At 36.1% G+C, this 27,339-nt stretch overlaps 2 protein-coding genes across 3 annotated transcripts in view; both read left to right on the forward strand.

Moving 5' to 3' along the window:
• Positions 1–27,054, forward strand: TUBGCP5 (tubulin, gamma complex associated protein 5). The gene is made up of 23 exons (XM_010580465.1): positions 1–161; positions 3,205–3,258; positions 3,336–3,444; positions 5,884–5,980; positions 7,256–7,335; positions 7,821–7,956; positions 8,988–9,105; positions 10,535–10,624; positions 11,175–11,268; positions 11,566–11,812; positions 12,021–12,223; positions 12,911–13,026; positions 14,370–14,638; positions 15,613–15,811; positions 17,236–17,424; positions 18,385–18,567; positions 18,849–18,933; positions 19,037–19,157; positions 20,158–20,336; positions 21,116–21,241; positions 21,835–21,923; positions 24,402–24,502; positions 25,644–27,054. Exons 1-23 carry the CDS (start codon positions 1–3, stop codon positions 25,688–25,690), a joined length of 3,093 nt encoding a protein of 1,030 aa, XP_010578767.1. The 3' UTR covers positions 25,691–27,054.
• Positions 24,425–27,339, forward strand: part of CYFIP1 (cytoplasmic FMR1 interacting protein 1) — an 89,017-nt gene continuing 86,102 nt past the window's right edge. For both annotated transcript variants that reach the window (XM_010580463.1, XM_010580464.1), the window contains exon 1: positions 24,425–24,502. The gene's annotated coding sequence lies outside the window, so the exon portion shown is untranslated. The remainder of the gene's footprint in view (positions 24,503–27,339) is intronic.

A 27,339-nucleotide genomic window follows, 5' to 3' on the forward strand; every position in this document is an offset into this window, starting at 1 on the left:
ATGGCGGCACCGCTGGTCTCGCCCGGCCACCGCAGCCGGTTCGAGCAGGAGCAGGACCGGGCCGTCCGCGCGCTGGTGCGCAGCGTGACCGGCCTGCCTGAGGAGGAGCTGGGCGGCGGCCGGTTCCAGACGGCGCTGAATTTCGCTTGGTCCAACTTCAGGTCAGCGCCCGCCACCCCCAGCCCCGGGGAGAAGCTCCGCGGCCGAGCGAGCGAGCGGGGCCCTTCGCCCCCCGCCGGCGCTGCCGAGGGAAGGAGCCCCCGGCGCGGGGCCGGCCCCCCTCTTTGTGCTGGGGCACTGCGGTGTGGCGTGACCCGCCTGGCAGCCGCCTGCTCGCCTGGAAGCGAGGGGAGGGTGCCCTGCGGCTGCTGGGGTGAGGCGGAGGGGCCGTGCCCCGCCGTACCCTCCGCGCACGGTGTCTGGGGGCCGCTTGCCGAGTGCCTGGCGGAGGGCCAGCGGCTGTTACTCCCTCACGTTTAAACCTCGGTCTTTTAGGGCTTTTCTCCTGATCCGTAAAAAGGTGTCTTTCAACATCTTCATTTAGCCATCCAAAACTGGGTTGTTGGGGGGGAGGTACAGAAATAGTCATTAAAGGCAAAGAGCAAGTAAAGAGGACTCCACCGAATCGAGATAAAGCTTCTGGCCAAGAATACTGAGCTGCTTATATGAAAGGTTATCAATCTGCAGAAGATAATGTGTTTGACGTTATTTGAGCTTGTCATGAGCGTGGTCTTTATTAACCTGTGGTATATATTACCTGTATCCCTTTAATTCTATTACACTGCCATCTAAAATGTCCTTATTAGTTTTACACACTGCTTTTTCAGTTATTACAGTTATCGTATCAGTGTCTGCTGCCAATTTTTACATGATCTGTTTCCAGTTTCCCATACTGTCACTAACTGCTGCCTTTTCAGAGTCTTACGTACTTGCTTAACTTCATGCAGCAAGTACTTAATCCATTTAAAATCAATGCTACTTACATTTTTTTTATGCTGTTTAAATCCATTTTGGGGGGTGAGCAATAGCGAAACTGCATTGCATCAAGTCAGGCTGTGAATCCTAACTACTAATAGGCTCAAATAAGACTATTTTAACAACCGAATAACCATTGGTAAACAGCAAAGGTGAGTCTGAGGTGTGGGAGAGCTGAGTTTGACCTGTAGCTGGTGTTTTGACAAGTTCAACTCATTGCTGAATTTTGAGGAGGCTAGTTGTATTCATTGGGAATGTAGGAATGTGGTATTTGTATCTGCTGTCTCCCTGTGTTCTTTATATTTACCAGAAATATTTTGTGTAATGCATCATAGGATTGCATTTATTGGTTTTGTAGCTGCATCAAAATAGTTGCTTGTAACAATTGTTATTCTGAGTCTGCAGATTGAAAATGGTGGCAGGGTTTCGTGAGCCAGGTGTATGTGCCCTGTCTTCCATCTCCTCTTGTGACATCTCTCCTTCTGTTTCGGTGACCCATCTCTCCTTCTGTTTCATTCTGTGTAGCTGTGTACTCTTTTAGATTGGGGAATTGTTAAGTTGTTTTTGTTTTTTTGAAACAACATGGCAGGAAAACAGAAGAGATGGTGCACAGTTGACAACAAACTGTTTTGACAGGGAGGGTTGGGAGGAGAAAGGGTTTTATGCCAGAATTGTTGTCTAACAAATGTGCGTGGAATGTCAGCCTGAGATTGACTAATACCCTATTTCCAAATTGTGAGACCTTAGGTTGTAGCAGAAACTCTCTTAAGTTTCAAGTTTGTGAATCTTGTGGTTTGTGGTGTTAGATTTGATGATGTTTCTATGCTGTAGTTCTCAGACCAATCGGTTTCCATGCAGCACGGTCATCCTCTTGTATTAATGATGTTCCCAACTTGCCTAAAAAAAATTGATACTTTTTCTGTATGTGTGTGTTAGGGTCATTAAATTAAAGCTTTAAGTAATAGACTAAAAGAATTTCACTAATAACTTCCCTTCTGTTTAATTTTTCTTTTCAGTGCAGATTCTTGGCTTGTTTTTTATATTGTTGTCTTTCTGGTGTGTTGTGATAAATCTCCCAGTTCTTGTACTTACCACCATTTTACGTTTGAACTAATGATTTCCACTATAAGCTAATGTGGTGTAATAAATGAGATGAGCTGTATTTTCTTAACCTAATTGTCAGCTACCTAGTCAATGTTACATTTTATCGTGCTTTTACTCTAAAGCCTTACACACAGCTGAAATCAGACTAACGGATCTGTAGTTAACAGAGTAATTTTTTCTTTTCTTTAATACGGACATATCTTCATCCTCCAGTGATACTTATGAAAAATCCTTGTACCTGCCTTACAGTTTCATTTTCTAGTTCATTACTTTGACATTGAGGTGACTTTAGATTTTCTTTCCAAATTCAGTCTATTTAGCTTAATTTTTGCTCCTGATTTAGCTCTAGTAGTTTTCATTTCTGTCTGTGGTCATGAGAGTTTTACCCCTGTGTTCTGTACAGTTGTTGCTGCAAGGTGAGGCAAATTACTAGGTTGGCTTTGAGGGCCTATATATAGAGTATCTTGACCTTGTGCTTAGTGCTGTCACATCCCATTCCCTGTTTTTTTTTCCTCTATATAACTGAAGAACCTTACTCGTATTCTAATTTCTTATGCAAAGTCCATCTTACCTTTCATGAGTTCTTATTTTGTCCCTATATGTGCTACCTTTGGCGTTATGTCTGTCTGTATTTTGATTAAGCTCCCTTTTCTTTTAGGCACTGTCCTTTACTATTTATAAAGGAGCTTCATTTGGATTTAGAGGCCTTCCCGTGTGGGTGTTAGTTTTACCTGTGCTTGTTATGCAAGTCCCAGATAATTTTTGTGCATTTGACACAAGATGCCTTTGACAACACAGTTCTTGATCTCCTTGCTCCACTTGATGTAACCGGCAGTGTACTTTAATTGCTTAGTTTTCTGATACAGTAGTAATTTTCAGTTCAGCTTAAAGTGCCGGTTAAATGTAACCTGCATTCCATTTTTCAATCTTTAAGGTCAATTGTAGTTAATCCTTCTTGAGCTAAGAGACACTAAGAATACATTTTGTTGATGTTTAATGCTGTTGCTGAATTAAGCATGTGTTATTAAACTAATAATGTTGTCCTCGTATAAGTAAATCAGCTTTATTTTCTTCCTTACTTAAGCTTCCTTTTTAAACATATTCTAATACAGATTTCTTACACAGATTTCACCGTTTTCTTGATGTGAACAGTCACAAAGTAGAGAGGACGATAGAAGGGTAAGTTTTATGCTTATGGATTAATAATGTATTAGTTAACTTTTTTGAAGCATTTTTGATACTATTTTTTTTATTAGAATACATGAAAAATTGATAGTTCATTCTGACCTTGGAAAAGCTGCAAGCTGGAAAAGACTAACTGAAAAATTTCTGAACTCACCACTCCCAAGTATTGAAGAAACAAAGGTAAGTATGTTGCAATTTCCTTGGTCTTTTTTTCCAGTACTGTTGCATTTATACTGACAATGGAAGGTAATGTTCTGTTGGAAACTTCAGATGACTTAGCAGTGGGGTTTGCAGTTGCTGTTCAGGTCATGGATTTTCAGGGTTGTATTCCTTAGTTTCACCATTTATTTTAGAAATGTGTTTATTGTCTTGTCAGGGTTTCAGCATGTGCAGTTTCACGACTTAAAGGACATCTTCTCATTGCAGAGATGTTTTATGGTCAACATTGTACAAATGTTGTAGCTAGAGTCTAGATGAATCTAGATCCCAGTCTGTTCTAAACCAGCAGCGAACTGAGTGGTTCTTACTCTTTGCCCAATTTTTTTACCTTAAGTAATGCTTCTGGATGTTTTGATTTTAGTATTTCCAAATGGAGTGCTCCTGGTCTGTAGCTTCCTTACTGAGACTATGTATACGTTTCACCTTTGATACACTTTGCATCAAATCAGTTTAGGATATGGGTTGGATAGATATGGCAAAAGTTGTCTCCCTTAGACACTTTCCAGTGTGGTAGTTTAATATTGAACTTGATCTTTGAAAACTGAAAGTTCCTACTATTGTGAAATTTAAGCTTGTGATTTAAGAGGTGGTGCTCCATATAATGATATTCTTTAACGGGGCTGTGTGTTCTGAGTTGAAGTCCAATTTTACTTCTCATTGAACTGATGTTTACCTTTCTTTGCACTGTTGTAGATTTCTTCTAATTTGTGGAGAAAACCTTGGAACCCTCAATAGCTTACACATATCTTCAGTTACTATAGCAACCTTATAGCAGTGTTCCAGTACCTAAAGGGGGCCTACAAGAAAGCTGGAGAGGGATGTTTTACAAGGGCATGTAGTGATAGGACAAGGGGTAATGGCTTTAAACTTAAAAAGGGTAGATTTAGATGTAAGGAAGAAATTCTTCCCTGTGAGGGTCGTGAGGCACTGGAGCAGGTTGCCCAGAGAGGTTGTGGATGCCCCATCCCTGGCAGTGTTCAAGACCAGGTTGGATGGGGCTTTGAGCAACCTGGTCTAGTGGAAGGTGTCCCTGCCCATGGCAGGGGGGTTGGAACTAGATGATCTTTAAGGTTGCTTCCAACCCAAACCATTCTATGATTATACTGTACTCTGTAGATTTTTGAAAAAGTACCTTTAGTTGTGCTTGTTTTGAGAGTTGAATAAAATGAAAACCAAACAAACCCCCCAAAAACCCCAAGCAAGCATTTAATACTTGAATGTTGCAAGTATCCTAAGATTTGAAAGCGCCTTTTTTTTTTTTTTAATTTTTTATTTTCCATTTTGAAAGTACAATTGGGATATAGCTGGAGGTAGATGATATCTCATATTTGGGAAGTTAAACTGCATTTAGTTTTTAGCAGAGGCACGTAACTGGGAAGATTGAGTATTTATCAGTTTTATAACTGGTAAGTGAAACAACACCTTGCACATGTGATTCTGTCAATGACCTACTGGTGTTCTTTGACAAACTCTTGTAGAGTCAGTAATGTTCAATAGGAACATATTATATTCCATATATACTAGATGAATATGGTGCTGCTTTATCAGCAATTTGAATTTTTTTTTTTTAAATACAAGTGGATCTAATTTAGAAACAGCTTTGTAAGTGTGTGTATGTATGTCAAAGTACATAGGATGTAGATAGTAGAGTCTCCATGTGTCTAGATATGAAATGGTCTGCTGAAGAACTTTGGAAAGTTAGAATCAGGCCAAAGAAAAATCTTTCTTGAGTAAGAAATGGTTGTGCTGTAAGCTGATATTAGGGAATAGATGATAACATACATGTCTGAAGCATACCAGTGTTGGCATAGTACTCTTACCTGATTAAAGGCCTCTGTTTCACAACTGCATTGGTGTAATATTGGAGTTAAAGATGCGTTGTGTAGATTTTCAGATGAGGGAAGATAATGTGAACATGATATTAAAATGTAGTGATTTTAGCAAAGTGCTTTAGCTAACTTCATTTTAGCCTCTGTTTGAAATAATTACCCATATGAGAAGGGAACCTAAGCCTTGATTTCCTGCAGGCCTGTTACCTGCGCCCTTCCATGTCATCCACGTTAATGTAGCTGTCCATTATCCCTTGTCCTCTGGTGACTTCTTACATTCACAGTACTTTAGGGTTCATCTTATCTCTTTTCCATATTCTATGATTATCAGCTCAGTAAGAGGCAGCTTATGTTGTGGCTACTTTTGAACTATTTGTATATTGATTGGCTAATTAGTAGACAAAAGAGGATGGATAACATTCAATATCATGTTGCAGATATTACTTTTGTAATTCAGGACTGGGGAACGGGAACTAATGGGGAGCATTCATGCAGTTAATAGGCTGATTGTTCCTAACCAAAATCTTTTAGACTGTTTATTGACCTGCTTTTTTTTTAATGTGTTTTAAAGACAGATACACACTATTCCATACTGTCTCTTCTGTTGTGTTTGTCTGATTCTCCATCCAACACCACCTATGTGGAAAAACCGAGAGTCAAAGAAGTGGGTAAGTTTACAAGATGTTTATATTGCTTATGAAAGATACAATCCATTAATGTAATCTGATAAGAAGGACATTTTTCCTCTCCATTTTATTATCTACTTTACTTCAAGGCACTTTATTGTTTGTCTTTTATGATTTATACATTTAAAATAGCCTGCAAATCTTTTCCTACCCCCATTTATGTTACATTGCCTAATTAAGTTTTCCAGCCACCAGAGTACCTTGGGAGCTCTTTTTGACTTCTACTGCTATCGCTTACTAACATTCTCCACCTGTTCAGCAGTGCTTACATGCTCAAAGACAGACAATGGGTTTCTATCCTCAGTCTCTGTCTTGCACCTCAATAGGAGGTCTGTTGAAACAGCTTTGGTGATGTAAATTCCTATGTTCCCTATGTAGTCAAGGAAAGGGAGATACCTTTCAAGGTTTCAAGAGGGAGGTCCCACCCAGCTGCCTGCTTTCTAAAGTAGGACTGTTTCACTCAGTGCCTAAAAATGAGGCTTGTTCTTAAGTTTGAGTGGATACCATCCCCCATTTGTTTACAGTGTTGTATCATAGACTGAAAGAAGAATATTTCAGACTAACCTAAAGAAAATCTTGCATCTTAAGATTCCTTTTTGAATGATCTCTGCACATTCCCTCGGCGGTGTTTTGAATGCACTTTCAGCCCATTCCAGGAATGTGAATATGAAGAGGTTATCTCAAACAACACTAATTACAGTTGAGTAAGCTTCATGTTTAAGATATAATATATTGTAAGTGTGATTGTTATTTTTAAAGTATTACACATCACATCATGGATATGTGGTGTCTTTTCCAGAGAGTAAGACAGTTCTTGCTTTATGTTGTTTACAGTCCAGGATCCTTGTGCATATGTAAATTATACATTTAGAATATTTCCACTGAGCTAAATGGGACTAGTCCCTATAAGGGATATGTTGCATTCTTGCATGTTTTTCCCAGACTGAAGCATAGGGTAGTGTAACATAGTACAGATAAATGTGCTGATGGCACGCTATGTTGCATATTTTGAGTGTATAAGCAACACATTTGAGAATTAATAAATAAGGAATGTACATGGTTGATATGTCACAATTTACATATGTTGAAAATGTATAACCTTGTTAAAGGAACAGTGGCGTAACCTTAAGTGGAAGGGAATGCCTTTTGTTTTAGATTTAGAGTAACAAGATAATTTTAACTTTGGAGATGTTTTTAGAGGAGAAGAAAGTCAGAGTTATGTGTTACTTACTACTTTTATATTTATACTTCTCTTAGAAAAGGAAGAAGAATTTGACTGGGGAAAGTATCTGATGGAAGGAGAAGAAATTTACTTTGGCCCAGGTGTAGATACACCAGTAAGTAATTTCTTAAGGTAAAAAACCCAAACTCTATAATCCGGTTTGAAGTATGTTAGAGACCTGGTTGAGTTGTCCTAGTTTGTATGCTCAGCATGTTGATTCTTGCAGGATTCCCTAATATGTTGCTTCTTACTTAATACCATGAAATACACACAGACCTAAGCAGAGTAACAGTAATACAAATGCATTTGGTTTTCACCATGTTTTGACTTAATCCTGCAACTAAACTGATTCCTTCTGCTGACTCCTGCCTGCTTCTAATCAGAACTTGCTGTAGTTCTGTGATCTTTTCCGGTTCTCTCATTTGTCCGGGTATTAATGTTATGTATAACTTAAACCAGTCTCTGGTAGACAGTTACATTAGTGTCCTAAATTTATAGTGGAAGAAAGAGAGAATAGTTTGTTTGGCTTGAATAGAAAGTGATGATAGATCTGTCTGCTATGTTGTACTGAAGTGTACTGGGTTTTGTTGCACTTAATAGGATTGGTCTGGAGAAAGTGAAGAAGAGGAAGACACTCAGCCTTTGAGCAGGGAGGACTCGGGTATTCAAGTAGACAGGACACCTTTAGAAGACCAAGATCCAAATAAGAAAACAGTACATAATGTTTCCTGGAAAGGTTAGAATAAGCTATAATTCTTCTGATATAGTCATACATACTCAAATTTACCAAGCTAATGCAGCTTTGTTTATTATTCTTTAGTGAGGTATTGTGTTTTAGACCTATAATTGTAGTTTTACGGTATCACCTTATTGTTCACTACTGCTTTTTTTATTTTTAACAGTAAAGAAGCAATAGGGAAGGTTTGATCTGATTTCTGTTGTTGCTGATAGAGAAGGATTCTATTTATTTCTGTGGAAATATACATGGATATTCCAATATAGAAATGAAAACTTATATAGTAAATGTAGCATGTACTTGTATGGATATAATGTAAATTTTTATTATTAAGTATCAGAATGCTGAAACAAAATTTGATTGACAGCAGAAACAGTTGACTCAGTTCTGGGTATGAAGCATTTTTTTAAAAAATAGTTTTATGTAATTAAAACACTAGTGGCTTACTCTTGGATAGCTTCAGGGAATATTAACTGTAGCTGTATATTTTCACATAGAATATTGTAGGATACAGGATACCTTGTATAAGAAGACTGCATAATATTCGTATGTTGTATAAGAAGTAGCTATCTAACTGGAATTAGGTAAAGTTTTCTTGATAATCACATTTAAGAAAAAAAAAAAGGTAGTGTACTAAATGCATAGTAAAAAGGAACATAGTGACAAAATTGGTGATATCTGGCAGTTTGTTTTTTAAGTCAGCTTGGTTTTGTATGTATCATTTGAGAATTGCCTGAGACAGAAGCACATTTTCCGAGGAAGAACTGGAAACTATGTAAATCTCCAAGTTTAGTTTTTAGGACTTTGGCAGCTTTTAGGAGTTGAGGCATTTCTATGTAAATTAATTTGTGCACAGTGGTATCCTATAAATGAGTGCAGTAAAGTGTGAATGGTTGTAAATTGTAACTTGTTTGAAAAGATCTGTGATTCTGCAGCTGAGCGGATAGGCTTATTAATAAGTTTTTGCTGTGTTTCATAAGCATTTCCTGAATAAATAAAAATACCCCCCTGATGGTCAAGTGTTTTCACAGTCGGTGAACCTGATGCCCGCAGCTGGCTGGAGCAGCATGTAGTTCCTCAGTACTGGACAGGAAGAGCTCCTCGCTTTTCACATAGTTTGCACTTGCATTCCAACCTAGCTGCAGTCTGGTAAGAAAACAGTATCACTTACATATTCCTTACTGGCATACAATGCTAAATAATTACTTTATTAAGCATCTTTTTGGTGGAAGCATAAAGATAGCATAGTTATTACTGATGTAGTTAAAAACAGAATTAAAAGGGTACAAATTAATAAGATGAACAAACAAGCTGTTTTTTCTATTAATAGATTCTTTTCCTTTAATTTAGTTTTTATTATGTTTGTCATATCAGAGAGAGGTTTTCCTTTTTCAAAGAAGCAGATCTTATTGTTGAATTTTGTTTGGGTTAACACTTATGAAGGTCTCTGAGGAACTAATACAGGTGGGTTGTAAGTGGCCCTAGAAGTGAGGATTTCCCTAAAGTTTAACTTTTTGTTTTCGGTGCATCCCTTACAACATTAGTCTTAAACACAGATTTTGTTTGGGAAGGGAACATAAAGCAGTATATTGTTGTGATCTGCTGTGTGTTTAGAAAGAAAATGAGAAGGAAGGTCAATTAAAAAAAAAAAAAAAAAAAGCGCCTGATTCTTCCCTCTGTCCAAAATTCTGATGTATCAGTGTACAGATCATTAGATTTGTCTTTGGCTACTTAATCTAATGAATTTCTTAATCAAGGACTTACATTTTTTTAGTGTTGGTTGGTTATCCTAGCCAGTTAAGAACCAAAATTTGCAGTTACTATTAGGAAATCAGTAACATAAAGCAGTGCTGTTTCTGTTGCAATGTTGTTAGCAGATGTGTGTTATATATATGGATGCTGTATAGCCAGTATTACTTAATTGGATTTTTGAATTTTGAACATGATTACATACATTTTGCCACTGACGATATTAATGAGTCAAAATACTACAAATACAAATAATTGTTCTACACTTTGCTAAAATATTAAAAATACTGTATTAAAAATACAAAGAATTGCATGACACAGGATTGTAAGGGAGAGTTCTTAGGTGGCTGTGAGAGTTTCCATTTCTTAAGTAAACTTTTGCACTAAAGTGTGAATTTTCTTATATGGGTTAGGGAAGTGGATATTTCACTTTTTAGCTTAGCATTTTTAACAGAAAGTAACTCTATAAATTTTCACAGCATTGAATGTGAAATAATAAAATAATCAAAGATCAGAATTTTAAAAAAAAACACCAAACCCACAAAAACCAAAACAACCCAGATTCAGTATTTCAGATATTTGCTAATTAATTGCTTGTCTTGCTATGTATGACTAGATGATATTAGAATGCTTTCCATGGTAGTTTGCTTAACTATATGAGAATAAACTCTGCTTTTGTTTATATACTTAAAATGCCCCCATGAACATTGAATCTACTCAGATATAATTAGAACAAAACTGAGCCTTAAGATTATTGCTTTATCCTTACTTTCAGGTGATTCAGGTGTTACTTCAACTATTAAATTGTTTTCATTTCCTTTTTTCTAAGGGACCACCACTTGTACACCAGTGATCCTTTATATGTGCCAGAAGAGAGAACATTAGTCACTGAAACTCAGGTTATACGGGAAACTCTTTGGTAAGACCAATATCAAAAAGCTTGCGTTTCAACTTTTAGTATTTCTTTTGAGGAAATAAGAGCTTTATCTTTGAAGTTGTGTCTGAAGAAAGAATTATTACTGATCTTTTAGCTTGCACCATTCCTGACAGTAAAGATGCTGCTTATGTCTGTTAATTGTTTGGATTCACAAAGAAGGAAGTAGCTTACTGCTTCTTATATGCATTGATTCTTCAAGTCTAACTGTTAAGAAGAACCAACTTGTTCTTGTCCTGCCCCTGTGGATTTTTAATACAGTGTCCAATTTTAGAAAGTAGGTTTGAATCATCCTATAGCTGGAAATTATCTCAACTAGAAAGGAACTTTAGGAGATGTTTACTTGATGCCAGTGTTTTATTGTTCTTGTTCTAGCAACAGCTTACAGTACCAATAGCATTGTAGTTGATTTGTGGTCCCCTTTGATTTGAAGAAAGGAAACTTTTAGGCAAGGGAGAGCTAATTCTTTTATTAATTATATAATTATGAGTCTGTTAAGGGGGGAAAATTACTACTCTTTTTGTTTCTTTTCAAGGCTACTTTCAGGAGTGAAAAAGCTTTTTATATTTCAGCTGAATGATGGAAAAGTGTCTGTGCGGAATGATATTATTGTAACTCATTTAACCCATGTAAGTTGTTTCTGAATCTCTATCTGTCATTAGGAAGACGTAATTTTGGGGAATAGGAAATTAAACTGCTTGTGGAAAAATCACATTTCCACAATTATGTTTTGACTAAATTAAGAACATCTAACTTAATAAAACTGAATGGACTGTTTCTATATCTGAGAATGTGATGAAGCTATAGAGATGGTAGAATTTTATCGTATTTTAATTCATAGAAATATCTTGTGATTTAATTTTTAGGCTTTATAAAATACAAATTTTTATTAGATGTTTCTAAGAAGTTGTTTGTTTTTTTTCTAGAATTGCCTGAGATCTGTATTGGAGCAGATAGCGGCATATGGTCAAGTTGTGTTTAGACTACAGAAGTTTATTGATGAAGTGATGGGACACAGCCCGGAAAGCATAATACATGGAACAGTTTCCACTCCAAAGAAAACTACCGAAGCCCCATTCAGAACCTACCAAGCTTTTATGTGGGCCTTGTATAAATATTTCATTAGCTTTAAAGAAGAGCTTACTGAAATTGAAAAATGCATAATCAACAAAGGTACAGTGCAAGGGAAATTTTACAACGGGGGGGAGGGGGCCCACACAAGGAAATTTTTATAAGAGGGAAACATGAAAAACATTATGCAGATACATTTTGAAACTGTGAAAGATGCCATGCTACATTTTAAAACCTCATTAATAACACTGACAAAATTTTGATTTTCTGTTGGATGTTACATTTATACATCTTTGGTTTTTTTTTCCAGATAAAACAGTCACACTTTCAATAGTAATAGATAAGTTGTCTCCCCGACTGGCACAGCTGAAGGTACTTCACAAAGTTTTCAGCACAGGAGTAGCAGAAGTGCCACCTGACACTAGAAATGTTGTACGAGCATCTCATCTGCTTAATACTCTCTACAAAGCTATTCTTGAATATGACAGTGTTGGAGAAGCATCTGAGCAAACGGTAGGGAAAATCCTTCCTTCCTTAATAGAACAACATGCTAGAAAATTTAGTAACTTAAATTTCTGTGTAGTGATGGAGTACACTAGCCTTATGCTACTGAGGATTGAGGACAAATTTGGTAGCTATAATGCATTACTGTTTTCTGACATGAGTTCACTCAACCTGGACAAAATCAGATTTATGAGGAGATCAGCGGCAGTGTTTTTAGGATTGAGGGGAGGGACGGTGGGCAATCATTGGGCAGGTAGCTGTTATGAAAGAGGGAGCTTTGGAATAGCTTTCCCTCCCATTTCTACAGCTGCATAATTCAGTTGATGCTGAAATGTAGGGTTCTGGGTTTTTACAGTAACTTGTTGATTATAGTAGATGTCATTGTGTCCTTTCGTTTTCCTGTTTTCTGCATTATAAAACCACAGAATGTTTTATGACTATCCCTTACTGAGTGAAAAAAATGAAAACTGTTGTTTGGGTCTGATGACAAAAGTAACAAGGGGAAGCATGCACAATGTGGGCTTCCATTAAAACTGCTAAAGCTGTAATTTTTAGTTTAACATTTTATCTTTAAAAATTCTTAAGGGTGGTTATGTATATCATAAACTATAATTGTACAATTAAGAGGTTAGGCTTTGCCATATTACTTCTAATGCTTAGTATAAAAACATTCAGCCACTTTTTCTTTAAATTCAGGTATCCCTTCTGTTCTCTCTCTGGGTTGAAACTGTGAGGCCATACTTACAGACAGTGGATGAGTGGATTGTCCATGGTAACTTGTTTGATCCTGCAAAGGAATTTATCATTCAGAGGTAGGGATGCTGATACTGGCCACACATAATGCTGTGCAAGTAGGAATACAAAACCTGCTGTAGAACATAGGAAGTAAAGGGTGACAATAAAAGTAGTATTTCACGTTTGTTATTTTACTTAAGTAGAATTAATTTCTTATCATTCTTTTACAACTTTTCTCAAACTTCCCATTAGGAAAATGGCATTAGATATGGAGCCCTACTGGGTATCGTTCTGGAATGGAAATCAATGGTTTTGTTTTCTTCCATCTACAATAAATAATCAGCAGTCTGACTCTGAGTGTGTTGACTTTTTTAAAAGCAATTAACCATTTTTCGAAACCAAGACATTTTCAAAAATTACAAAATTTACTTTTTAATTTTTCTACTAATCTATAGTTGTTATAAATTAAATGCTATTTAGAATTAAAATATTCATTCCTTCCAACTTGTAGCACAAGTTAGTGTGGCATCTTGAATTACATGCACATATCCTAAACATTATTTGAGCTGTTAATTTCTCTTCTGTTTATATGCTATGTTTTGCTGGTCCCTTTTTTGACAGCTTGAAATGGAAAGTGAATATAGAAATTAGAATTTTGGCTCGTAATTACAAATCCATTTCCCCCCATCTGCCAAACTTAACCTCTGTTAAGGCAGGTCAAGGTGAGCATGAAGTAAGAGAACAGCTCTAGTACTATTGTCATAAATCCTTAGTAGCTGAGATCTTTAACATCCTTATTGTGTCCTACTTGACTTTTCTTTCTGTGGTTATGTAGTTGTTTTTTCAGTGCTACCAACAGGGGTGATTTCAACTTTTATTTATATTTGTGCTTCATTTTAATTATCTAATTCAGGTTGTTTTCCATCTGACTTCAAAGACCAAGCTGTGTATCTGATGTAAACAACACAAAAAAGCAAAGTGAACTAAGAATTGAATTTCACCTACTCTAGAATTTTTCGGCTTTCCCAGTAGTATTTGCTTCATTGTGGGTTTTAAATAAATCTGCAAGTCAATCATTAACCATTTTGTTATTAAGGATGCATGCCACTGTGAATAGTTAACTTCCTGGAAAAATTTTATTATAACTACTCTGTTTGCCTTGGTTTGGGGGTTTATTTGGTTACATGATTGTTTTATCTCCTGTGAGCTGATTCTTTATCCTGCTAAAGCTATCATCTTTTCTAGAGGTGTGTAGAGAGTTTGTGATATGAATGAGTTTGTTTTATATAGTTTTGAAAGTGCTTGTTGGCTATCCTAAGGGAAAGGCGAAGCATAGAGCAAAGATGATGTGCATCTTCTAGTAGTGAAGTTTCATGTTTTCAAAAGGGAAATACTCAACAGTTTTTTTATTTCTTTGCAGAAACAAAAATGTTCCAGTTAATCACAGAGATTTTTGGTATGCTACCTACACATTATATAGTGTGTCAGAGAAGACAGAGAATGAAGAGAAGATGAGTGATAATGCCAGTGCCAGTTCTGGCAGTGATCAGGCCCCTTCAAGCAGGCAACACACTATGGTCTCTTTTCTGAAACCTGTGCTAAAGCAAATCATCATGGCTGGAAAATCCATGCAGCTGTTGAAGAATCTTCAATGCAAAGATGGCTCTCCGCAGCAGGCTGCATCAAGAGGTGAGATGTCAGTTTGTGGATTATCATACCTTGGGGTATCTAACAGTATGGGTGTATTTTTTGTAGTAGTGTGTCCATGGTTTTAGAATAATATAATGTTCCATGCTGAATGTCATTATCATGGTCGGTAACTTCAGGTCTGATTGAAAACAGTTACTCTTCCAATGCAAAAAAGTGACAAGAACAAAGTTAATAAAGATTGAGTGTTCCCTTTGCTTTTTATTGCTTTAAATTTTTCTTAAACTTGCTTTCAGTACTTGCAAACATTTTTTTTTTTTGCTATGAGGCAAATGAAAACAGCTTGTATGTTCTAATAGTAAAACTGTTCTGTTTTAATAAATAGTTGTTTTTCATTACTAAATGGTTGAGTAACTCTGAGACAGCATGTGGAACTTTTTTTTTTAAAAAAAGCTTACTAATAATTAGATGACAGATATTTGGATATTTAGGATATTTATCTTGAATGATTATAAAACATAGTACAACAGTGTAACCAATGTTGATTTTTTTTTTTTTTTTTTTTTGAGGAAACAAAGTTTTCAGTTTTGCTGTTTCTTGATGTTTAGAAGTAGAGATAGTTAAATTATTTTGGAGACACTCTAGGTTTATTTCCTGCTTTGGTGTGAGAATATAATCTATTCTAGTGAATACTGAAGGGTTGTTTCAGGTGCTAAGAATTAACTGCCTTTGCAGCTGAAGGAGGAAGTTCTCTAGCAGTCTCAGAACTATTTCATATTTCAGACACCCATCCAGCAATTCATTTGAACATATGCCTGACCTTAGGTATTTGACTAGTCTTATCGTTTTAGCAATACCTATTTAAATATGTATTTGAGTTTTTTCCTGAATAGTGGCCTAAACTTAGTATTTTAAAAGTTAGCAAGTAAATGTTGGACTATGAAGTTCTTCTTATAGTTCAGATGATGTCTTCTCTTAGAACAAAATCTTACCGTGGAATGTGTTGCCCAATTTAGATGCTGAACGAAAGAGTTTGTATACACTGTTCTTGGAATCGGTGCAGTCTCGTCTGCGGCATGGGGAGGAGTCTGTTCCAGATACTATTACAGAACAGCAGGCCACAAAACAGAGCCTGATAAAGATGCAGTCTATAGCAGAAAGACACTTGGAACTGGATGATGTCCATGACCCACTGCTGGCTATTAATTTTGCCAGGTAAATGAATGATCCTCCTGCTGTGTTGTTAAAAGGAATGTTCTGCCTGGTGACGTTTGGTAGACCAAATTTTTATTGCTGCTGCTGCTGCTAAACAAGCAAGTGCAGAATAAAAAGGAGCACCAACAATCAGTGACAGAAGCTAAATAAACACCACCCTTGTGCTTAGTTAAAGAAAAACAATTAAAATCAGTGAAGAATCTGCTACTCACATCTGTTAGTGTACAAAATGGGAGTAGTCTTTATCATAACAGGCTTTTAGCACATAAGTGTTTTAATAGTGAATACTTTTGTAAAATTTAAACTTTTAAATGTGTTTTCTTGGAGTTTGTACACAATGCCTGTGATTTGCACCAAGTATATTGTTTGAAGAATGCACCTTCAGTTGTGCTGTGCTTAAATAACTTGAATTTTGGAAGGCTTTTAAAATTATGTTAATTGCATAAAAATTCTTCATTCTTCATAATGAAGGAAGTCCTATAGAGGTTATAAAAGTCTTGGAAATTAGCAGGAAAGCCGAACTCTGAAAATCTTACTTATTTTGTGATTACAAATAAGAAAATACTAATTGTTGATTTACATGTTTTCATTTCAGTCCTCGGAGGAGTTTGTTTTAAAGAAATCAGAACTAATAGTAGATAAGACTCTATTACTTCCCTTGTTCTTTGGGACTATTCTATTTGTCAAAATTCGTAGATGAATTCAATGTCTGACTCATCCAGTCTATCAAACGAATAGCTGATACGAGCCAGGCTTCCTCTTACAATGGATTCAGCTAACAAGTAGCTTTTTACAAATTATTATAATAATTTGATCCTTTCTGTGACAAAATAATTAAACTTACCAAGTTTAGACTGCAGATACTCTCTTCCCATGATATAATATAACAGATGACATATAGGGACCCCATATTTAAGGTGCTTCAGACCAATTCTCTGTGTGTGTGGTGGGTTTTTTTGTTTTTCAGTTTGTGGTTTTGTTGTTGTTGGGTTTTGCTTTTTTTTGTTGTTCAAATTTTTACTTTGGTTCTTTAATTTTATTCTTCTTTCCTGGGAAGTTCATCTGACTGCTGTATGTGCGCAATATAGTTTTAAAAGTTCCTATGATTCTGGGTTTGTTTATTAAGCTGTATAGTGTTTGAACCTGATTTTTTTTTTCAGAATTATTCCTTGAGCAATTATGTGATTACAGTATGCCATCCTTTTTGCTAGTCTTATGCCTGGTCATACAAAACCAGTCTGAAGGATCACTTAAAAGGCTTGATATGTACTATAGTTACGAAACAGCTTTTATTACTTCTGCACCATATATTTTAGAGCAGAGGATCCAATTTTGATTAAAATCTTTGAAGGTATGACATTTTTGTTTTATATATTGTATGAATTAGGGAAGAAGGTTCTGAAGTAGTTTGTTTTATTTTGAAGATTATATTTGGAACAGAGTGACTTTCACGAGAAGTTTACTGGTGGGGATGTTTGCGTGGATAGATCTTCAGAATCCGTGACCTGCCAGACTTTTGAACTGACATTGAGGTCTTGCCTTTATCCTCACATAGACAAGCAATACTTGGAATGCTGTGGTAATCTAATGCAAACTTTAAAGAAGGATTATAGGTAAGAAAGTAGGTTTGCTTTTCCTTAACACTTTTTTTCAATTACCAGTGGTATGCCATATGCTAAAAGCAGGAATTTTATGTTGTGTTTCTACTCCAATTTGATAATCGATGATAAAATCATTAAGGAGGAAAGGGTGATCTAACATGATAGAATCTGGGGTGAAAACTTGGTCTAACTTAAATCAACAGCAAAGCTATCATTTGTCTTCAGTGGATGTTCAACAAGGAAATTGTTTCAAGCAGTACTTTTAATAGTGTTGTCATTTGAAACTGGAAGACAAATTTTAGGAAGCCAGAATATATTTGTTTATAGAATCATAACTGAATCTCAAACTAAAATCAGACAAAAGAACGTTATGTGGTATTTTTATATTACTTAGAGTATAAAGGTGTCTTCCTTTTACCTTTCAGGTGGTCATAAGTCATCACTTTTTTTTTTTTTTTTATCTGTCTGAAATACTTTGTCTTTATAGTCACAGTTCTTGTGAGAGTTGGAACAGTACTGTTCTTCCTACTTTATCCAAAAAGGAAAGTCTGTATTATAATTTTCTGGGGCTCCATATTAAAATTTCTTCTTAAAACAGAGCTCTCCCTGAAATTGCACCTCCTTCCCTAAGTTCTGTTTAGGGAGGGGGACAGGGTTTCCAAACTCTAAGCTATTTTTGAAAATTGCCTAGCCCATAAGATAGCTGAATACCATGAGCACTTCTGTTGAAGTTAGTGGGGCTGTTCAAGCTTACAGGAAAAAAATGGCTCCGTTAATTTGTTTTATTTGAACATATGTGAAGGCTGTCTGAGAATTAAGCAAAGAATTTACTGTGGGCTTCATTAAGTTTGTGTTCAATACTGAATTCTTGTAGTGAAGAGTTTTTAAGATTTTTGCTTCTGTAATAGTTGTGTTTGATTTCACTTGTATGGTTAAGGCTGAGGAAATGTTATATGTTTGTTCCCCATTTAGGCTTGTAGAATATTTGCAGGCAATGAGAAACTTTTTCTTACTTGAAGCTGGAGATACCATGTATGACTTCTATACATCTATTTTTGACAAAATCAGAGAAAAGGAAACTTGGCAGAATGTTGCTTTCTTAAATGTTCAACTTCAAGAAGCGGTTGGGCAACGTTATCCAGAGGACAGTGCAAGGTAAATGCAAAATCCTGCAAAATATAGTTTAGTTACGTATCTTTCACGCTTACTTATATTAATGTACTTAACTTGCATAATGCAATACTAATTATTGTGTAGTCATTAAATGAATCTGTTTTAATGAAGTTTTGAGCTGTTGTCATCTCTTCTACCCATGTCCTCCAGATTAAATCAGACAGTTGGTATTTAACAATAAGAAATAAAAAAAAAAATTAATGAAACTAACTACTAATTTAAAACCAATTATCACCAATTAAATCACTTGTTTCCTTGCATAGGTTGTCTATTATATTTGAAAGTGTTGATACAGCAAAGAAGAAACTCCCTGTCCACACCTTAGATGGTTTGACATTGAGTTACAAGGTAGTGAGTTAATACTGCTGCAGTTCTTAATCTAGAATAGATTTGAAATGTTGTATTAAAGTGACTTACATTTTTTGTCTTGATTATCCCCTCCTCTTCTTAGGTTCCTTGGCCTGTGGATATAGTTATAAGCTTAGAGTGCCAAAAAATTTACAATCAAGTTTTTCTGCTCCTACTGCAAATAAAGTGGGCCAAGTATAGTCTAGATGTTTTACGATTTGATGGTAAGAAGCTTGTTCAATGAAAGATACTCTAAAAACTTGTTCTGTGGTCTAAGGATATAAATAGTGTGCTGCTTTCTGCAATAAGTAGTATAAACCAGGTAGAATTTTGCTTTGTTCTATAAAATATTAATCTCTATTAGCTTTGCAAATTAGATATATTAAGCAGGGCATGTTTTTCGCTTCTTTTCAGCCCCAGGGACAGCACTATTCATGTGTTCGCTTTGTCCCTTTGATTCAGGTCTAGTTAGTTATTGGAAGCTTGTTACTTCATTCTTCAGACCTTGCTGTTGAAAGAAGGTCTGTCTGCCACACCCTAATATTTTGCTTTATGTATAGTTCAGGTTTTTATGAGTAATAACCTTGCAAACAAGTTAAGAAAACAAGATGGAAAAAATACTCTTTAAGATTGAAACAGTAAGCTAGATAGTTAGGAATACATACTCTAAGCTGCAATTTAAATATTTAGGGACTGTAGAAAGAGATTTCTTAGTGTCTCCTTGACCAGGTTAATGTTTATACTCTTCCTATCCCATATAAAGTAGATACACTCTTCATGTCCTAGAAAAATAAATTAGGAAGTTGATGTGTTCATCTGTGTTTTGTATATCAGTTAAGTAATTCTCTTCCTAAAAGTACGTGGTTTTCTATTGTTTAAACTTTATGGGTATGGCTTTGTGCTTAAGTTTTTCCCCCTTTGTGGAGATATTGTACACGTTTATTTTTAATGTAGGTTTGTTTTTTTTATCCTTTCACATAGTCTTTAGCTCTTAAATAGTATTTCCTATTGTAGTATTTATCAAGTTGCGTTGTACATATACTATCAAACTATTCAGTATATTGTTGTTATGTTTTAATAACACATCTGAATTGCAAGAAAAATCTTACATCGCTATTTTGTGCAGAATAATAAGAAATAACAAATTTCAGTTTTAAGTAACATTTTAGCTACAGTTTGTCTTCATAAGCACTTCAATATAATACTCTTGCCTTTTCTTTTTAGAACTAGTCTGTGCTGCAGAAAACCCACAGGTTAAGGAAGGAACTGTATTAGAACAAGGAACGCTTCCTCTATTTGGACCGCAAACAGAAAGTATAAAACAACAAATACATCGCATGTTCCTCTTAAGAGTGAAACTTATGCATTTTGTTAACAGCCTGCACAACTACATCATGACTAGGGTTTGTCTTATGTCACAATTTCATTTATATTAAAATCTTGTAACTGGAGATGCAGTATTAATTTTCCTTTAAAACATAACAAACAAAAATAAAAAGCAAAATCTTAGTCTAATGTCCTTTCTGCAAAATGATTTTGAGCTAAACAGGTTTCAGTTTTAACTTGGTGGTTTTAAATCAGTAATTGAAAAAATGGTTTAGAAGTTCTACAAGCATATGATTATCTTTGGACATTACTAGTTCTTTTTGACTGTTTCTCCCAGTGCTAGATGACTGAAGCACAGTCATGTAAAAATAGGTTTCTGTAAGCTGTTACTCTCCTAAGAGCTATTGTGCTTATAAAAGTGTTACTACAGACATTTTAGTTAAATGGATCCTTCTCAAAAATCTCTAGTACACAGATCCAAAAGTGTATACATGACTTCTCAAATATACAGGCATTGCGGGTAGATTCATATCTGATCTACTGTTGCCTTTTTTTTTGTCTTTAATAAAATCAGTATACTCCAGATCGGCTCCTCAGGGGATAGTCTGCCCTTGTGCAATGATGATATTCCTATTTATATGAGGAAAGTCATTGTGCAGTTATGAGAAGAGCTCAGATTTTTTGCTATTGATGGTATTTTGCAATTGATAGTAATTTGGAGGGTGAGCCTAAAATTTGAGAGAGAAGAGTGAATGAATCAGGCAATTTTAGGCTCTTAAAAAAAAAAAATATTGGAATAGAGTCATAAGCACTTGTGTGCAACACGAAATTTAATAGCTATGGTCTTCTTTTTAAGATTCTTCACAGTACAGGCTTGGAGTTTCAGCATCAGGTAGAAGAAGCCAAAGATTTAGATCAATTGATAAAGATTCATTACAGATATCTGTCTACAATCCATGATCGCTGCCTGCTGAGAGAAAAGGTGGGTAAAAAAATTGGCATATTTGATATATTGAGTTTAGCAGGACAAGAAAGTAGTTTAGTACTAGTTATGCTGTCTGTTTTGCAGTTCATACATACTAAACAATAGATAGATACTCTTGAGGAAATGGTAGCTTTTCCAGAGTTAACATTGAGATCCAGTTTCCCTTGCAAGTCTCAGCTCAATTCTATCAAGGAGAGAAGATAAAATTAAATTCTTTATATTGGATTTTACATGACTCATTTGTTTCTAAGAGACAGGAGGATTGGAACAAACTGAGGCTTGATAATGTAATGAGGATTATACATACTGGTATGGCAGGGAATGGAGGTACATGGATAGCATTGTAGCCTTCTATCCCACATACTGTCTCTGCATAGTCCTCACCAAAATAGTCAGCCGTGAAATGAATTAGAGAGCAAATACAAAACACATCTTAAATTTGGAAGAATCGCATTGTACTTAGGAGATTGTTTTTACGGATCAGATTAAATGGTATGGGATACCTTTGTATTGCAGCTTAATAATGAAAATGATTATGTTTAACAATGACTTTCTGACTGTTATTCCTTTTGTTTTAATTCTTATTTTAGGTGAGCTTTGTGAAAGAAGCTATAATGAAAGTGTTAAATTTAGTACTGATGTTTGCAGACCGTTGGCAGGCTGGTTTGGGGGCTTGGAAGTGAGTACACGTACCTAAAATTCTATGTGGTCTTAATTTCACAGCTCAGAATATGATTTTTAGATGTTTTTTGTGTGAAATAAGAGGACTTTGCTCAGTGTTTAACAGCAGATACCAGAGGCTAATTCCTATTTCTTAGCAAAAGTGAAATTTATTTTAGATAGAAATTAACAAGTTTCATGCACTTGTATCAGTGTATGTTCAGTGTTCTCTAATTAAAAGGGCGGCCAATATATAACTTCTAAGAGTTTGAAAAGATTGTAGAGCATAGCAACAAAGAGGGTTTTCTTTTCCTTCGTATTTGTTCATAATGGTAAAATGAGGTGTTCACAGGTTTGGTTTGTGATCACGTTTCCTGGCAATGATTTAAAATTGTAGGCAGCTACATGCTGACATTCATTAATTGGTTTATGAAAAGTGGGATTATTTAGTTTGGCCTTCATTGTAGAAGGCAGTAGATTTTTGTTTTTCTTTTAAAAAAAAAAATCATCTAAATCTAATCTTTTAACCCCCATATTTTTCTAATCTGGACTGTCCAAATTACAAAGCCTTTGTAAAAAATTTGTGGTAAAGATGTGGAGCTGTTGAAGTCAATGAAAGTTCTGCCATTGACTTTGGAGTCAAGATTTTCATGCAGAATGTTTGATTCCATTAGTTCAAATGCTCAGATTTTGCATTAGTGGTAAAATCTGAAGCTGTTTTTGGTCTACGCTACCTCTTCTGTAGAAACAATGTGGGATTGGTGTCATGGTTGAGATTTTTAGAAAAGATGTCTGCTTCCTTCTGTGCCATGATTGAAGTTAGAAACCCACCTGTAATTTCCAAGATAAGACTAATGTGTTGGTCTGTGAATCAGTTGCTCTTCTCTAAGCCCTCCCTTAGACAAGATTAAAAATAAGATCTGTATTTTTTTATAATAAAATAGTTCAATTGGAAGGGACCTACAATAATATCCAGTCCAACTGCCTGACCACTTTAGTGCTAACCAAAAGTTAGGCATATTATTAAGGGCATTGTCCAAATGCCTCTTAAACGCTGACAGGCTTGGGGCATTGACCACCTCTCTAGGAAAACTGTTCCAGTGTTTGACCACCCTCTTGGTAAAGAAATGCTTCCTCATGTCCAGTCTGAACCTCCCCTGGTGCAGCTTTGAGCCATTCCCATGTGTTCTGTCACTGGATCCCAGGGAGCAGGGATCAGCACCTCCCTCCCCACGTCCCCTCCTCAGGAAGCTGTACAGAGCAGTGAGGTTGCCTTCAGCCTCCTCTTCTCCGAACCAGACAAGCCCAAAGTCCTTAGCCGCTCCTCACAGAACATTCCTTCCAGCCCTTTCACGAGCTTGTTGCCTCCTCTGGACACATTCAAGGATTTTTAAGATCCTTCTTAAATTGTGGGACCCAGAACTGCACACAGTACTCCAGGTGAGGCTGCACCAACGCTGAATACAGCAGGATAATCCCCTCTTTTGAGCGGCTGGTCATGCTGTGTTTGATGCCCCCCAGGGTGCAGTTTTCCCTCTTGGCTGCCCCGGCACACGGCTGACTTGTACTGAGCCTGCTGCCGACCAGCATCCCCAGATCCCTTTCTGCAGGGCTGCTCTCCAGCCACTCCTCTCCCAGTTTCTACTTCATACTTTTGCTTGTGTAACCTGTAGCTTGAAGGATGAATGACAGCAGGCAAGTCTCCAAGGCTATGTCTAATGCTCAAGGCTTGATCTTTGGCCCTGAGGCCAGCTGGTGTGGACTGGCTCACATCCATGTTTTTCAGGACTAATTCTCTTTGGCACAGATGCTACCTAGAACTTGGATTCCTCTCTCCTGTGGCATTAGGAAGTTGCTATTTTTGGACTGCTTTTCTGATTTGAAGTGTCAGAAATAATTTGTGAAGGCTGTTGATAAAGACTGGGCATGTGGTTGTGTGCTCTTGGATGTGGCAGGAAAAAGTCATAGCTGATGTAGTTTCATCCGTATCCTCTTGGGAGAGGGGAAAAAGGAAAAGAGTGACTGTTGTGAACTACATCTTCTCCCTCTTCTGGTGAGCGCTAGCTGGCACAGTCCAAAGTGGAATTCAAGAGCTGGCTGATAGTAAAGCAGTGTGGATGTCCCTCTTTTATTTGGTAGTGTTAGGTTTACCCCACGGAGCTCTGAAGCAATAGAGACCAGGAATGGCTGCCTTGAAATACAATACTATGTAGGAATAACAGTTGTCAGTTGGAACCACACAGTTCCTCCTACTCACTGCAGAGATTTCTAAGATGATGAGGAAATTAATGCCATTGTGGTAGTGCTCACGTGCTCCTGTCAAAATTGCCTTTGTTTTCTAGTAGTAGTATACACAGGCATAACTGAAATATTGTAAGTTCAACCCAGGATGCTATGCAAAGAGTACTTTTGTCATTTACTGTGAAGTTTTGGTCATATTTTGAAGATAACATACTGGCTTGTCTGTTAAGCATTCCTCTGTTAAACTGTTTCGTAGGATGGAATCCATAGAGAAGATGGAATCTGATTTTAAAAACTGCCACATGTTTCTTGTAACTGTTCTCAACAAAGCTGTCTGTCGAGGCTCTTTTCCTCACTGTAAGTACATGAGGCTTTTCACATACCTGCACTTACTGGGACACAAGCTTTATTTGGAATGTATTTATGTTTTAATCTGTTTTAATGTTTGTCAGTACGTTTTAAAAGAACCTCATTTTGTGAGGTATTCACAAAGGGACATGAAGCCTTACTTAATAAGTTAACTTCATTATTTTTTTAGAGTATTCGTGCTGTGCTTTTTTTATGCCAGCTATTTTCAGTTTACCTGTTTTCTTGACAAGGGGATGCTGATGTAGCCAAGCAAGTGACAAGCAGTTTTCTGAACAAATGAATGAAACTAAGTTCTGGAGGGCATAGAAGAGCATTCATTTTGTTGTTGTTGGATGACAGCTGTGATATATCTTGAACAGATAAAAATTTAGTATTATAGCGCCTCAGTTGCAACTGCACCAAGCTCTTGGCTCTGCCCATCTGTTGGAATTTACTTCCTCTGTAGCAGAAACAGTAGAAGACGACATGTCTGTGCTTCTACTTCCAGCCAGTTATTAGCTGCAAGTAGTAATTTAAGCCAATTAGCTTAGACTGGCACTGATCAGAATTTTGAGTTAAGGGGGCAACTGCTGAATGGAGTTAGCTGGGATGTAGATGCATGTTCTAACAGATTTCTACACCACATGCAGATGTGGTGCTTAGGGACGTGGTTTAGTGCTGGACTTGGCAGTGCTAGGTTAATGGTTCAACTTGATGAACTTAAAGGTCTTTTCCAACCTAAACGATTCTATGATTCTAAAAGAGGTAATATCTGACATCACTGCTACTCAGTCTACAAGAGCTTGTCTGCAAGAACCATCTGTGAGAATGGCTTACTGCATATAACCCCCCACAACATTTATTCATTTTTTTCATGTACAGCAGTTAGTATTTCAAACAAAGGAGCTAATTTCTTACCAGTTCTTACCACCTGAAATAACTAATGGATAACTGATGATGCAAGTGGTGAAATATTGTCTTAACTGACAGAGATTCATAAAATGTCTTACAGTCTTAAATCCTGAAGTGTTACAATTTAAAAAATAAACTGGTATCTTCCTTTTAAACTACAGAATTGATTAATGCAATAAATATTTTCGGACTGCTGCAAATGCAAATATTAACTACTTTTTTATGGTTTCGTTCACAGTGGAATCTTTAGCTTTGTCACTGATGGCTGGCATGGAACAAAGTTAACACCTGAGTCCATTGAATTAATAAAGAACTGAAGCAGCATTTAGGTTGAAATTCCCTTGTTAAAAAGCTGTAAGCATTTTACACTCTAGCTTGAAATGTGTATAGCTAAATGATGCTGACGGTTTGGAGCTGTGTAAAATATTTTAAAATGTAAATATTGTACAGGTATTTAAGTGTATTGGTTATGGCAGTATTTTTCTCTGTATGTATATGCTTCAACATCAAAAAACACGTTTAGTGTAACATTCATCCTGTGTAAACAGTCTTACTTGAAAATACCTGAAATGTATTTCATGCTGTAAAAAGGATTTATTTTTTGTTTAATTATGAATAATTGCTGATTTACTTTTTCCATTAATTTTGCAGCTGTGAATAGGTCGCAGGGCAGTGTGGAGTGGTGTGACTCAATTCTTATTATTCAAAAGGTTGGTTGAGTTAATTTTTTGGCCTTTTTTCCTTTGAAAAAAGGCTAAGAAGCATTTGTCTTATTTGTTTAATGGTTCTTAAGAACTCTTTCAAAACAGTTATGACTGTTACAATAAGCTGATGTAAAAAATACAAGATTAACTTACCAAAATGGATTATCGCAGACCATGAAATACCAATATTTTTTGTTAAATGTTCAAATGCTTACTAATTTTAGAGGTAACTTTTGTCAGTTTAAGTAGGCTCAAGATCACAGTGTGTAACATATTAATTTTAACTATTGGATTGTTGAGATGTTTCAGAGGTGGTCAGATATGACTTGACCATTCTCCTCCTCCTAAGCCTTTTGCAAACAAACCTTACATCTAATAGCTCATCTCTTGTAAAGCGGTAGATTGTAATATAGAAGGGTGCATTTCTAGAGAACTACCATGTGGAATGTGTTCTGCACAAGATGACTTGCCCTGTCTCCTCCCCATGAAAGTTTCTCTGTAATTCTGGCATTGGTACACTTGCAATTAAAAAGAGAAAATCAATTGTAGCCATTTACCTATTTATTTATTTGTTTGAATAAATACCAGATTTAATAATTGGAATGTCACCATTGTGTGTGTTTCTGCTGAAAGCCAGTTGGTAACTTAAAGTTTGAAGGCTGTTTCTGCAAGATAAATGAAGTATATTACTACCAACTGTGAGGCTGTGGCTCACATTATAAAACTTTTTTTTTTCAGCTGTGAACAAATAATTACTTTATATGAAAATGTATATTGGGTTTCGTGTTTGAACAGGAGTTCTCAAAAGGTTCTTCCAAGTTATAGCCATAAAATGTTTTCAGGAAAAAGAATTTTTTTTTTTTTTTAAAGTATAACACTGGGAAACTTTCTGCTGCCCTGTAGCATGTTTTGGTTTTTTTTGTTTGACCGAGTTGAGTTTTTGCTTTAGAGAACATTATGTTTGTATTATCCTCTGCTACCACATGACACGCTTTTCCAAGTGAATGTTTTTTGTGGTAAGTGGACACCTATTAACAAAAGTAATTTGTACTTCCAGTTTACCATGACTGGTCCTCATTTGAGATTCCATGTTGTTTATTGCATGCAGAGACAGTATATGTTCTTTATTAACTGTTTCTTGCTCACTCGGAGTAAAAATGAATAGCATGTTAATAGTTTTAAAAGGCATACTTTATACTAGAAATTTCAGTGCTTGTATGCACTGGTTCA

The sequence above is a fragment of the Haliaeetus leucocephalus genome, unplaced genomic scaffold, assembly GCF_000737465.1.
Source record: "Haliaeetus leucocephalus isolate CR32 unplaced genomic scaffold, Haliaeetus_leucocephalus-4.0 Scaffold712, whole genome shotgun sequence".
NCBI lineage: Eukaryota > Metazoa > Chordata > Aves > Accipitriformes > Accipitridae > Haliaeetus > Haliaeetus leucocephalus.